General features: G+C 46.0%; 1 protein-coding gene across 1 annotated transcript in view; it reads left to right on the forward strand.

Moving 5' to 3' along the window:
- Nucleotides 1-13,294, forward strand: part of SETD5 (SET domain containing 5) — a 65,330-nt gene extending 52,036 nt beyond the window's left edge. The window contains exons 19-24 of the mRNA XM_079317059.1: nucleotides 1,153-1,209; nucleotides 2,605-3,072; nucleotides 4,723-4,994; nucleotides 7,623-7,756; nucleotides 10,764-10,837; nucleotides 11,015-13,294. Coding sequence (XP_079173185.1) covers nucleotides 1,153-1,209; nucleotides 2,605-3,072; nucleotides 4,723-4,994; nucleotides 7,623-7,756; nucleotides 10,764-10,837; nucleotides 11,015-11,614 — 1,605 coding nt within the window. The 3' untranslated portion in view covers nucleotides 11,615-13,294. The remainder of the gene's footprint in view (nucleotides 1-1,152; nucleotides 1,210-2,604; nucleotides 3,073-4,722; nucleotides 4,995-7,622; nucleotides 7,757-10,763; nucleotides 10,838-11,014) is intronic.
- The last annotated feature ends 404 nt before the right edge of the window (nucleotides 13,295-13,698 follow it).

Raw genomic sequence — 13,698 nt, forward strand, 5'->3', positions numbered from 1 at the left:
TATGACTTAATTGCCTTTTACCTTTTTCTCTCTTGAAAAAAAAAATCTAAAAACTCACTGGACCAAAGTTTGAATGAGCGAATGCATCTCCCCAAGTATAAACCTGTGGCACTGTGGGGAGAGAGCAACAGAAAAATTCTTCCATCACTTCACAAGCTTCCTCAAGCAAGCAGAAGTTGTGACTTGCCATCTTGCCTTGCTGGGAAATACATTTTTTAACTTCCTTCTCGACTGATTTACTAGCTGCTCTCTATAAAACTTGTCTCACAAGCTTCTGAACCTCTCTTTGTCAGGTTTTACAGACAGGTTTTTCAGTCTCAGTTTTGTGGTCTTTTTAGAGTGGAAACAATTTAGGGGATGCTTGGCCCCTCCATATTCATAAGAGTGGCCAGAAGCATGATAATATGCCTCTGCTTTTTTTGTGGAATTTGTCAGAACTTTTTGTTAAGAAATTTCTGAGATTCCTCAGTTTTCTCAGGTTCTCTACTTTGCAGAAAACATTGACTCCTGCTGTATTTCTCTGATAGCTCTGGGAATGCTGCCTCTCTGATTCTGTTTTAGGCCTGCTCAGTAGCATGGAAAAGGAAGTGCTTGGGAAGAGCCCTTAACTGTGGTGCCACATGCATACACTGCCTTTACTGATAGGTGCTCAGATGATACAACATTTCATAAAGCTGGCTGCTCACACCTCTTCTCTTGATTTGAGCTGGAAAGGTGGCCCACATTTGTTTTATAGTATGTATCTGTGAAAGGTCATCTTAGTCTTTGGGGGATCTTAGTTTACTTTCTGGCCTAAACGAGCTTTTCTTCTCATGTTCTCAGACCAAACACCATAAGGGTCTTTCTCTATACTTCATGGTGTGAAGTCTGTCTGACAGCATCAGAAATATAGAGTTAGCTGCTGTTTTTTGTAATATTCATGTGCTCTGTTTTGGATACTAAGTTGCATCATGAGATCCAGTAACCCAGTGCTGTCTGTGCTTCCAGGAAGCTTTAGAAACTACTTAACCAACAATGATGCTGTCCAGGCTGGGGCCAGTTGTTGGGATAGTTGTTTAGAATCACCATTGCTAACCTGTGTGCTTTTGTACGTTGTAATTGCCTCTTGACTTTGGAAGTAGATGAATAACTAGATGCTTTTCCCTCCTCTAGAACGTATCCTCCCCTGAGAGCTCCCCTGCGCATAGGCCTGAGTCCATGTCACCTGAGGTAGTTATGGCACCTGGGCTCTGTGTGTGTGTGGTGGGAGGGGAGGGAGGAGTGTGTGGGCACTTGGCAGTAAGGCTGAGGAGAGTTTGCAGGGTTATCACAACAAACAAACAAATTGAAAACTGGAATTTGATTCGCTTGTTGGCCCTGGTGGGAAACAAACAGTGCAAAGACTCAGTATGTCTCAGCTGCTGAGGTGCAGGCAAGAGATTTAGGGATGCTGGAATTAGCATCACCAATTTCAGGCTCAGCCCAGCCCATGAGTGGTCTGTGAAATGTACTGAGTGGCCAAATGGCTGCTGGGGAAGGGAGAGCCTTCACTGCCCGTTTTGACTGGTGGGCACACAGTGGTACACCTGACCTGCTCTCTTCAGCCTTGACTTACCACCAACTCACCTGCAGACTGAAAATATTGAGGAGATGCTAAAAAGTAGTATTTTGCTTACCCTGACCTGTTGTAAAAGATGAGATTAACTACTTTGCTCAGTTATTTCATAGTAGAAAAATATGTGCTCATCTCCAATGTGGTGGATTACTTGGAGCTGTAATACAGCAGGGGAAATGTTCTCAGCAACAGCAGGAGAGCAGAGCTGGTGCCTGGTGCTGCTTTGTTTTTTCCCTCTGCACTGTAGTCCTGCAAAGAGGATGAAATCTTGTCAGTTATACTCATTGTCTGAGATCCTGACATATTAATGTGGTGAAGGAGATGATTATTCTGCTGCCCTGGAGGGTTTTTGGCACTTTAAGTAGATAAATTAATATACTGTTGTATCATTGCCTAGTGCTCCACGAATTCTGACAGCACAAAGATTATGCCATTGTGGTTTTGTTGGAAATTGTGAAATGTAAAAATGCAGTAGAAATTAAATGAATGTACTATTGTTAGAGATTTCCAAAGCTCACAATAAGTGAAAACAAATGGCTAAGAAGTCCTGGGTATTTTATTGTTAGGAAGTTGGTAGTGGCTGACTTGGGACAGGCAAGAACTTGGCTAATAAAACAGCATAAGGACAGCAGGTCTGTTCTATTCTCTCCTGGCTACTGCTATGTGTTAACATCAACTTTGGGATGTATGAGGCAATTCAAAATGCTGAGTTTAATTCATTAACTGCCTGGGGATAGTGTTGAGCTTTATCCTCTTGCTGCAGAAGGACTGCTGAAGGGGAAAGAGCATCCCATGTTGGACAGCTGAACTGATCATTGTTTAGTCTTAGTCATTCCCCTGTGAAACGAGCAGAGCAGTGCAGGAAAGAACCAAAGGGGTAATTAGAAAGGAACAGGGAAACAGGAAGCTAGCATTGTACAGAAGATTTTCTGACTTAAATTTCTCTCCCTACCCTTGCTTAATCCTTTTCCTGACTACCCACCCCCCTCCTATATCCTCGGATTTTCCAGGTCTGCCTCCGATCCGACCTGGATTTGAAGGGTGGGTACCTGGATTCCAGTGCAAACACCTGCCAGGAACGGCCGTCGCTGCTCAGCTTTGCATCCTCAGACGTGGCTCCACAATCCTCCACAAACTCTACTTCAGAGATGAACTTCCCAGGGAAAAGTGGGGAAGCACAGATGCTGCTACGAAGCTCCGATCAGGCTTTTCGGACAGAGTTTAATTTAATGTATGCCTTCTCCCCCCTGAACGCTATGCCACGTGTGGATGGGGCGCTGCGGGGCTCTCCTCCTTTGGCAGAGAGGAAGCCGCTGAATTCGGAAGCAGGGTGCTGCAGCTCTCCTGCAGAAGGGTATTTCAGCAGACACGAGTCAGGGCTGCTCAAAGAGACAGTGCATGGATCCATGTCCCCCTGCAGTGAGAAGGCTTCTGAAGGCATCAGAGCTGCTCCACAGAATCCACCACAAAGGAAGAAGGCAAGTACTCCTGTAAAAGAAATTCTTAGATTGCCGTGATGTTTACAGGTCCCACTCAGGTTCCTGCAAAGACTTACAGGGAGAACAAAGGGAGTCTGGGCAAGTTATCCAGGCATCCAGTGCCTGGGTGAAAACAGTCGTTACAAGAGAGAGAGTTACCCTTTAGGCAAGATTTTTGTGTGAGAAGTGGAATAAAAGACACCACAGTGCAAATACATCTTCTGGGATCACAGAAGAATGAGCAGGATGCTGGCAGCTTTCATTAACAGTTGTTAAACTGAGACAAGACCCAGAGCAATAACACAGTGCAGCTGTACAGCTGGGGGAGGTGTTATTTATCAGGATGAAAAGGGTCCTTACTAGGAAAGAGGGTGTAATGTTTCAAAAGAAAACATAGGCTGTTTATTAGAACATATTAGAACATTTCCATAACATTGCAACACAAGTAAGATGAAGGTTATTTGAATTTTAGCTCTTTGAAACTGAAAACACATGAATATAGTTTAACAAAAGCAAATACATACTTGTTTCTTACAGCAAGCCACTGACCCTCATGGGACGAAAACTGAGGTAAAATGTTAAGTCAAGGCAGTGCTGTGATAAAATTGGGTACTCATGGGACAAATATCATTGCCTTTTCCTGTGCTTGGATTTTTTTTTAATGGCAAGTGTGGTAACTCAGATCACTTGTATAAGGGTCCAGCTGCATAGAATATCTTATTTCCTTTCCTTTTCTGGAGTCCCTTGATTTTTTTTCCTTTGGTTTTTCTTTTAAAATTACACTTTACTTAAGACCTTCATATGTTGAGTTACTTTTGGAAATACCCTGTTCAATATTTTAGCATCATAAAGCCTTCTGTACAGACATTGAGTCATAGCTGATAAATTCTTCAGCAGAGCTGCCTTCTGTGAGTCCTTTATGGCTCCTTACCTCATAATAATTCTGAGGGAAGGCTCACTGAAAGGTAAGTGCTCAGCTGAAAATATTTGTGTCTTTTTGGTTCTGCTGACCTTGTGTTCCAAGGCTGCTTTATCTGTGGTTGTTGTCTTTGACAAATCTGAGACTGCTTTGCCCAAAACATATTCTACCTTGGCTACAAGCAGTTTGTTTTGGTGGTAGTGCTGGAAATTTGCAATGCCTCCATAGCAGGAACCTGCTCTAAGCAAGTTACAATTCTGTGCAAGGCTTCGCCAAGCTTCTAGTGGCTGAACTAGTAGAGATGAATTGGGCACAGAAGATACCAGCTCAGTGAAGAAGACTCGTATTACTCGTTTTGGGGATGTACAGATATTGAAAAAAAATTACATGTCATGAACCAGAGAGAGAGTATGGAGGGTTTTGAGAGGGAGGAGGTTATAGAAGATTGTTGCTTGAATACGCATCTCCTGAAGTAAAGTGAAAATCCAGATGGTTAGAGAAGCAAATGAGCTGCATGTTCCTGCTGATTTATTGGTCATAAAAAGTAAATGATTGGTGATCATGGCAGTCTGAATTTGCACCACTAAGCTCTTTTCTGGAGTGCCTGCAGATGCAGCAAGAGTCGATAATCCCACTAGGCCTTTTCAGGTTTTACCTGCAGAGCCAGGAGGCGTTTTGGAGGCTGCGTGGGGCTGTTCCTCCCCTGCCCCATGGCTGTGTTCCCTCCCCAGGTGTCGCTGCTCGAGTACCGCAAGCGGAAGCAGGAGGCCAAGGAGGGCGGCGATGCGGGGCGCGGCGCGGGGACCCCCACGCGCCCGGGCACCGAGGGGGACGGGAGCGGCCCGCCAGGCTCCGCAGCACGAGCTCCCTCCTCCCCTCAGAGCGGCTTCTCCCCTTCCCACCCCTCCCTGCCTCACGTGGAGGACGTCAGCCCGCCAGACTCGAGGGGCTGCAGTTCCTCGTCATCGCTCAGTAAATCCCAGGAGAGCATCAGCAGTAGGTGGTGAGTGTTACCATTCCAAGCAAGCCTGAGATTGCTCCACAGTGAAGGACCAAACTCCCCAGGGGGCATTTCCATAAAAATATGTGCAGTGAGATGGATTCATTTGGATCTCTTGGTATTGTTCTCTTTCATAATTGCTAAACAACTGTGAAGGATACCAGCACTCTTCTCAGCCTGTCTTTTAGTTCTTGGCTTAGATATCAAAAATCTGTCTTGAAAAGTACAAACTTAAGCTGTTGTTGCTCTTCCACCAGTTCCCTTTTGAGTCTGGGGTTGGAAGGTCTTGCCCAGGCAATGAAAGTTTAATCCTAAGGTCTTTTTTTGCTGAACCTTCACTCTTTTTGGACATGAGTGGAACTAAGTCTACTCCTGCTCTGAAGGATAGCTCACAGCCTCTGTACCTTCAGATTTGAGAAGCAGGGATTGTACAACAACTCCAGCTTTGTTAATTTACCAGACCGGTCAGTGGCATGCCTAAGGCATAGACAAAGCACCTTTATCATGGTTACCATGAGAAGGTTTGATAAGGGGAAGGTCTTCAAACATGTTTGAACCTGGTCCAAAACATGAATTGCCAAGTGTGGCATTATAGTTCCAGTAGTGGCTGGGAGATTCTGCTGACTGGAGCTGTGTAGGGCACTGGCTCTGCTGCCTTGGAGTCAGGTTCTGGTCGTGCACACCACCAGCAGAAAGGCACACACAAACACACACCCCCATTTCCTGATGCTGATCTCCACATACATAGCTGGGTCACTGCTTGGGCAGTGGCAGGGGGGTGGCATGAGGAGAGATGGAAAGCAGTGCTGAGGGCAGTGAGAAGTATGAAGTTTGTGTTGAAAGAATGTGAAGGAGTAATAGATCTCTTTCCTTTCTTTTTCCATCACTTTTCAAGCAGAGTTTGATAGAAGCAATTGGTCTTTTACTTCTCTGACTGTTTTCTGTCTACCAGATGACCTTCTGCCAGATATGGGACTGGTCACAGCTGAGGCAGTCTGATAATGATTGGTTTATCATCATTATTTTATTTTCAGATATTCTATAAAAGTGGTAATAGCCCATGTCATTCTCCTGTTCTACTTCCTTCTGCCTGTAAAAGAGTAGGAAAAAAGCCAACCAGCTGAATGAACTAAAACTAGTTCAGGGTGAGATGTCAGTGTGGCATCCTTGCTTTAGTACCATCTTTTGTGTTCTGTGAGCTTCATCTGCTGCTCCCTCAGCAGGTCCTGCTCTGGCTTCAGTTTCCCACGTGGTTTTAGGAGTGAGTATTGTGTGGGAATAAAGATCCTGTTGTTATGGCACACTGGATATAAAGTCCAAACCATGCTGATACATTTTGAAGTAGGTTTAAGCAGATTTGCTGCCTTTAATATTCTTGGGTTTCTGTGTTCTAATGGGCATGGCTGACAGATGTATACTCACCTTCTACTTTTAAAAAATCTGTTAGAACCTGTTACTGAGGTAAAGTGACCCAGTTTCATCTTTCACTCTGTGTGCTTATATATCAGATATATTTCCAGACATTCAGAATAACATTAGAAACAGAAGAAATTGGTGGGAACTAAAATTCTATTCCTTAATGTGTAGAGTTTTCCAGATTTTTGCTGAATTCTGCAATAATTGAGAATAGCTTTCTTAAAAAAAAAAAAGTTTTGTCTATTTCAGTTGCCTGGATAAAGTCATCACAATGTAAACAGATGTGTTGCTGCCCAGTGAACCCAGCCTTGCAGAAAACAAGTCTCCAAGCAAACAATAAAAAAATCCTAATGGAAAGCACAGTTTTCAATATATCTTAACAAAAATTAAATACAGAAATCAGTCAATACGCAGTTAATCTGCATCATATGCAATGCATTTAATGGAGTCTAAATATTTTAAATTCAGGCATTTTTAAGGCACAAATTTATCAGTGTGCAGAGTAAATCCCTGGTCATGGTGATGCTGTCTATAGGTTAAAAGACATTTTCCAAAGAGATTTGGATGGTCCTGTGTGTGGTAGATGGAATGTTGACCCATGAGCCTGGGGTTTGTCTGTAGCTCTGTTTTTCTTCAACAGTTTGGCTTTAGGAAAGCCACTTCACCTCTTTTTCACCCTTAGACAAGACAGGTATAAAATGGAACAATATCTAGTATTAATCTTGAGTGGAGACTTTTCACACTACAAAATAAACAGGACAAAGTGGCATTAGTGGGCAAAATGGCCCAGCTAGCTCTGCCCAGGAATATTGCAGTATCCAACTATATTGTCTAGGCACTGTATTATCATCAAGGTATTGAGTTTGCTTCTGCTTAGTTTGAATGAATGTAATTATGCAAAATAACTGCAGTTAATCTTAAGCCAATACCAGGATTTTCAAAAAGGTATTGAATCTCAAACCAATTTTTCTGTAACTAGATGATTTACTGGACTGGATGCTTATACCATGTTTTTGATTAAAGACTTGGTGTTCTGAGGGCACTGGCATCATGATAATAGGGAAATCCCACTGGAGGTTTTTTGCATGGCAAAAGCAGTTCAGACATTTGTTCCTCCTCTATCTAAAGAGCTGTTGTTTCTGATCCCCTGTGCATTGGTCACGTTGCTCTCAGCCATGGCACAGCAGTGCTCAGCTGTGCTGGCTTGTGTTGCAGGATGGTCCCAACGTCGGTGGAGAGGCTGCGCGAGGGCCGGGGGATGCTGGAGAAGGTTCTGCGGAGCGGCGCCAAGGTGTCCCAGAGACACGAGTCCTCCCCCACCCAGGACAGTGCTCTTGAGAGAGATGCAGGTAGGATGGGGAGACTTTGGGTATTTGCTTGGTGGGAAATGATGTGCTTGGATAACTTTGGCAATTTGTCTGTCAAGTTGGTTACTTGTACCTTCATCTTTAACGTTATCAAAGCTGCCTTCTGCAAACCAAACTTTACTGTTATTCAGATATTGCTTGAGCCTGTATCCCTCTTCTGCTAGACCTGGAAGACCCAGTCTTTTCCAGGGATTGAATTCAAGATGCCTGCACATTGACTCTGACAGGGACAGCTTCTTTATTCTTGGACAGATGGGTTAGCACCTCCTGTGCTCTGAAAGAACTATCATTTAGTGGTCGCTGGGTGAATGGAGACACAAGTATTACCTTGTTTCTGAGCAGTTTAGGGCAAGTGTGTATTTCCTTCATTCCAAATTAGACTTTCCCCCAACTGCAGTAAGGTGTGTTTGAGACCAGCTTTAAAAATTCAGTTCTCATTTGGAGTTCTCCTGGTTTTGTATAACTAAGTGCATTTTTTCAGTGCTTTTTCTTCATCTAGTTTTGAGAGGAAGTCCTCTTCCCTATCAAATATGCCACAGTTTCATGGGACCCCACTGGGAGTCTTTCCCCTGTCTTTCCCATACCAGTGGAAGTGGCTCTCTTGATTGCTGTTTAGAAGGATAAGCAAAATCCAAGCTCTTGGAACAGGTCTTTGCCCAGTGTAACCTGTACAGCTCTGTCTCTTCTGTGTCCCCCAAGAATTAGGATGGAGTTAAAACTTTCATCTGCAGTGATAAATTCTTTCTTATTACATAAACTCCATCCCATTCTGAGTTGTGAAAACATAATGCTGCAGCTGACAAAAGTCATCTTGTCTCCTTCATCCTAGCACAGCAAAGTACGTTTTTTCTTCTTTTGCTTGCTCTGGCAATTTCTTCAGCAGCTTGTTTAGATTCTTGTTTAGATTCTTTGAGCCATCTCCCCTCCCCCAGTTGCTGCTCTGCTTCTTAGTGAAACAAATGGGTGGCTGAGTCCCTGCTGTTCCTGGTAGCACCTGGAGGAGTTATGAAGATGCACATTTTCACTTGATGCTATAACAGATAATATTAACAGGAAGTAAAAAATCCCAAAGTTGGAGGGTTTGCTGATGAGGCATGTAGCAATGAAATGAAATTTGTGTGCATTGCACGCTTCTGAGAACTGCAGCTGCTCTCAGCAAAACCTGTCACTTCATATATGCTTTAGGTTGGCACAGGCCAGTACAGCCAAGAAAAGCAGTTACTCATGTCCTTCCCTTGTGCAGGTATTGAGAATGGGGGAGGAAGCTGTTGGCTCTAGCTTTTAAGTTTACATAAAGCAAATTCAGGAAGGTCATAGTTTATTTACCCTTTGTAATTTAGTCTTTCAGTAGTCTTTAACTTGTCAAGGTTTCTTTCTGGGAACAGGCAGTGCCAGTAAATTGTGCAGCCCTACTGGTGTGCCCAACCTTTTAAGAAACAGTTTCTTGCAGAAATCTTTAGATTTCTTGTGATTCTCATACTCAACTTCTGTTAATCACACCAATCTGTGGATTGAACAGCTCTTCTGTGCATGACTTTTCAACAAAAGATACCCTAAACATCTGAATTTTGCCATTCTGCAGTACTTGGAATGTCACCAAACAGCCCCTTGCTGCATCGATGGCATTTCAGCAATGGAAAGTGGCACAGGACACATGCTGGAAGCTTCACGCCCCAGTCTCTCTGCAGGCTGTGCCCTCAGGGAGTTTCTGAGCCTCAAGAACAGACAAGAGCTACATCCCAGATCCATGTTAGCTAAGCCAGCACTGTGGTGTAGCAGAGAAAGGACAATGGCAGCAGAGCCACAGACACTAGTGGCACTGATGTTTGTGCCAGTGCAGCTGGGCCAAAGCCAGACGTGTCTGGCAGAAGTACAGAGCAGACTGAGGCAGCGTGTCCTGTTCCATGACTGAGACACATCTGTCATATAAATTTGATACTAATACCAACACTGTTTCACCAAGGCATTTCAAATGTGGCTGCTGAGAATCCCTGAGATGCTGCAGATAACCAGTTCTGTCTCATTAGTCTGCAGGAGAACTCTGATGTGAAATCATCTAGTCCCAGCAGCTTCACCCCTCCTGCAGAAAGCAGGATCACCAGCCATGGTCACAGGGGTAGCAGCTGAAGCACACAGGTGGCACAGTGGCTGTGTCACTGCAGTAAGTAATTCTTGCCTACCCCAGTTCAAGTTCAGTGATATGGTAGGACAAGAAGCTCACCCACTCTTGAAGTGCAAGAAAAAACTTACTCTTGTCAGAAAGCATTTTATTCCTCTTGGTCTCTTACATATCTGAGGTGGATCAGTATGTGCTGTATGCTGCCAGTGCTCTTCAAACCTCAAAGCATTTTCATCATCTTGGCTTGTTAGAAAAACATGCATTTCTGAGTTCCAGGAGTATCTCTGAAGCAGCTCAATTGGGTTGTAAACCATAGTCCCCAAAATGGCAGCACAAGATGTCTGTCTTTGGAAGTGTCTGGATTTGCCTTTGAGGAAAACCCACTGCAGGATCCTGCTGAGAGCCCTCTAACAAGGGCAGTTTTGTCTCCTGAGCTCTAACTGTTTCCAGTGTGGATTCCTGTAACCAAGACTGTGTGAGAAATTGCCAAGTCTTTAGAAACCATCTTCTGCCTCTCATATCCTGTGGAAGAGCCAGGGAAGCCCTGGCTGTGTATGTGCATTATCTCCAAATGTGGTCATTCAGACAGGCTGGTCCAAGGCAGGTGGGCTTTGTGATAAACCAGAGCACACTGGTGTGAGGGGAACAGCCAGTCTTACACGTGTAGCTCCTGACACATGTTAAGGTTTCCCACTTGTCTTTTGCTGGGTTTCTCAGTTTCTGAAATGCTGGTGGCTGGGAAGGCTGCTCTGATGTCAGCTGGTGCTGAATGCAGGACACAAGGGCTGGACTGTCTGGTGTCATTTGAGAGGGAGCTGCTGTTTCCTCGGTCAGTGGGGTGAGGTTTAACATCTTGCCTGTACATTGCAGATGCAGCAGAAGGAGACACTCCAGAAGCCCACAAAGGACCAGCAGTTTACAGTCCTTCTCGATACAGCTACCAGGTAAATGCCTTCATCTCATCTGCCCACTCTGAAAGAAAGCTTTTATAAGGAAGGAAACAATGTTTAGCTGCCATCATTCACAGTGCTGTACTAAGCACCTTAGGATGAGAAGCAGGTAGGAAACAGGGAATTCAGCCTGACATGCATTTTCTTTTTTTTTCCGCATGCCTTGTTCAGCTGCTGCAGTCTGACAGTCCCCAGGCAGAATCACAGACCCTGCTCCAGCAGAGCTCCTCCCCGTACCGAGGGCACCTCGCGCCGTCTCCTGGATACAGCTACCGAGCAGCAGCACAGAGGACAGGACACAGCCTGTCCCATGGTTCCTCAGAAACATCCCTCTCCTCCACCTCATATTCCAGTCCTGCCCACTCAGTCTCCACAGACTCCTCTGCCCTGTTTGCAGGGAATTCGGGGTATTTCAGCAGCCAGCAGCACTCTGGCAGCGTCAGCAGCAGCCTCCTGAGGAAGAGCTGCCCTGCAGCTGCCAGCCCGGCACAGCAGACAGCTGTGGACTCTCTCTCCTCGGAGTCGGGCTCCCAGCCCTGCACAGGCGCGTCGGGCTCTTCCTCCGCTCCCCAAAGTGCTCGGTCACTACAGTCAGACTTGCGGACTATGAGCCTGCCGAACTCTGGGCAGTCTGTTCTCTACCAGGGCTCCCGGGGCGCTGTCATTTCCAATGCACAACACTATCCGCACCGCGGGGGAGGCAGTGTCCATCAGTACAGACTGCAGCAGCTTCAAGGTTCTGGAGTAAAGACTCAAACAGGACTTTCCTAGGGCTGCCTGGACTTCAGGAGGACAAAACTGCCCATAGCTCCTTCCAGTCACCTCTGGAAGTGGCTCCTGGGCCGGTATTGGGAGCTTGCACCTGATGCTGGGGTGCCAGGGGTCAGAGGCTGAGGTCGAAAATGCACGGGTGAGATTTGTGAGCAGTATTGGCCTCTGGCCTGGTAGGAGAACACAGATTTCTCTTGAGGCAGAGACTGTAGCAAAGCAGTTCCCTGACATGTGGGTACATTGCAAAAACAAAATGAAAAAAAAAAAAGAAAAAAAGAAAAAAAAAAAAGGAAAAAAAAAAAGCAAATGGTTCAAGTGCAATGACTGTGGCGCAGCCTCTGTCTCTGGTCCGTGCCCATGGCCACAGTCACTCATGCAGTACGGACACAGTTCTGAATTCAAAAGCAGTTTAAAGGAAATGTTGGGGGAAGTTAACTCCGATCTCTTTATAGGTCAGGTTCTCAGTGCGTTCTGGGGAGGGCTTTAATCCGTTACGATCATTCCAGTCACAAGCAGACGAGCACACATGGCTGCCTTTGGGCCTGGGTCACCACTGCTGCCGTCAGAGCTTTTTCCAGGACAGCAGAGTCTCTGCAAATGCACGGGAGGGTTTAGAGTGTGTGCCTGTGGCTGCAGAGGATCCGGGGTGCGCTGTCGTGTGCTGCTTCTTTGCAGGTCTGTCGTGAATGAGTGTTTTTAAGGTCGCCTAAGGAATCTGTGAACAGGAGCACGGCCGGGGCTGTGCTGCGCGCCGGGGCTCTCTGGCTGCTGGTGCCAGCACACAGGGGATGGCCGGGGCTGATCAGCCAAGTGATGCTGTGGCACACGGGGCTGCAGGCAGGGGAGCAGAGGCGCTGCAAGGGGCGCTGCTGGGTGGGCAGCCCGTCTGTGCCGAGCCAGAGGCTCTCCAGGCAGTGCCATGTGGGGTCTTTCCCAGCCGAGCGTGGCAGGAGAGCCAGCCCAGACACAGTGCGCTGTGTGTTCAATTCCATACGATTGCCAGCTTCTTTCTCACTTGTTTACTGTAATATCGGGCGTGTTTTTATTTATCTAATTTTATATTCAGTTATAACCATAGTAGGTTAGCTAATATATGACAGGTGTCATCCCTGGTGCTGCAGTGGAACTTCTCCTTTCTCTTGGATAACATAATGCTGTGAGTCTGTCTCCCCTCTCCTTGCAGATGCACAGTCTTCTTCCTCTTTTTTTAGGACTGTTACAGATTTCTCTAATTCACAATTGAAATCAGGTGTTTGTTCAGCCTAGGGGAGACTTTTAAAATATTGAAACAAAGAGTAACTTTTCTCACACTGTCTGGCTGTGAGCGTGTTGGGATGGAACTTGTCACCCCACAGTTGGGTGTCTGTATACTGTATAAAATAGGTGTAAACTTCACTTGGCTTAGCCCTGGAGGTGCAGCCTCCCCTTTCGTGCTCTGAGCAGCACGGGGCAGGCGGGCTCTGCCCTGCCAGGTGGAGGGAGGGGGCCAGGGGGGCCCTGCCCAGAGGCTCCAGCACCTTCGGGCGCAGCAGGGGGGCAGGAGGGAGGGACCCTGGAAAGCTCTAGGAAAGGTGGGGGCTGTAGCTTCTTACTCTAGTGGAGTTTTTACACCATGCTGTAACATTTGAACTTTCACAAGAGATGTAATAATTTTGATAATAAAAATACTTAACTTGAAAACTAGTATTGTTGAATTTCTTACTACCTTGAGCGCTGGTGCCCAGGACATAGGGCAAGGGGGTGAGGGCATGTAAGTCTCTCTTTGTCTGCTGCAGGGTAAGCAAATCCTTGGGGGAGCTGCTGTTCCTGAGCAAATTCCCTGAGCTCCTGGCTGGGGTTATGAGATTTTATCTCTGCTGCTGCTCTTCTTCTAGCCCAAGCTCATTTGGGGAGGAAATGGATGTGGAAGATGTCCACTGCACCTGCTTTAAAACCTGTTTTCTGGTGTGCCAGAAGCTGGTATCCAGGGTTTTCATACTGCTTGCCTTTTCCTTAGGAAGTCTGGTGTGGGGCCTGCCAGGTGTGTCTGCAAATGCTGGTTTGAGGTGCCCATGGCTTCTGGTCTTTGACCACCCTCACTGTGA

This window comes from Erithacus rubecula (assembly GCF_903797595.1).
Source record: "Erithacus rubecula genome assembly, chromosome: 13".
In the NCBI taxonomy this organism is placed as follows: Eukaryota; Metazoa; Chordata; class Aves; order Passeriformes; family Muscicapidae; genus Erithacus; species Erithacus rubecula.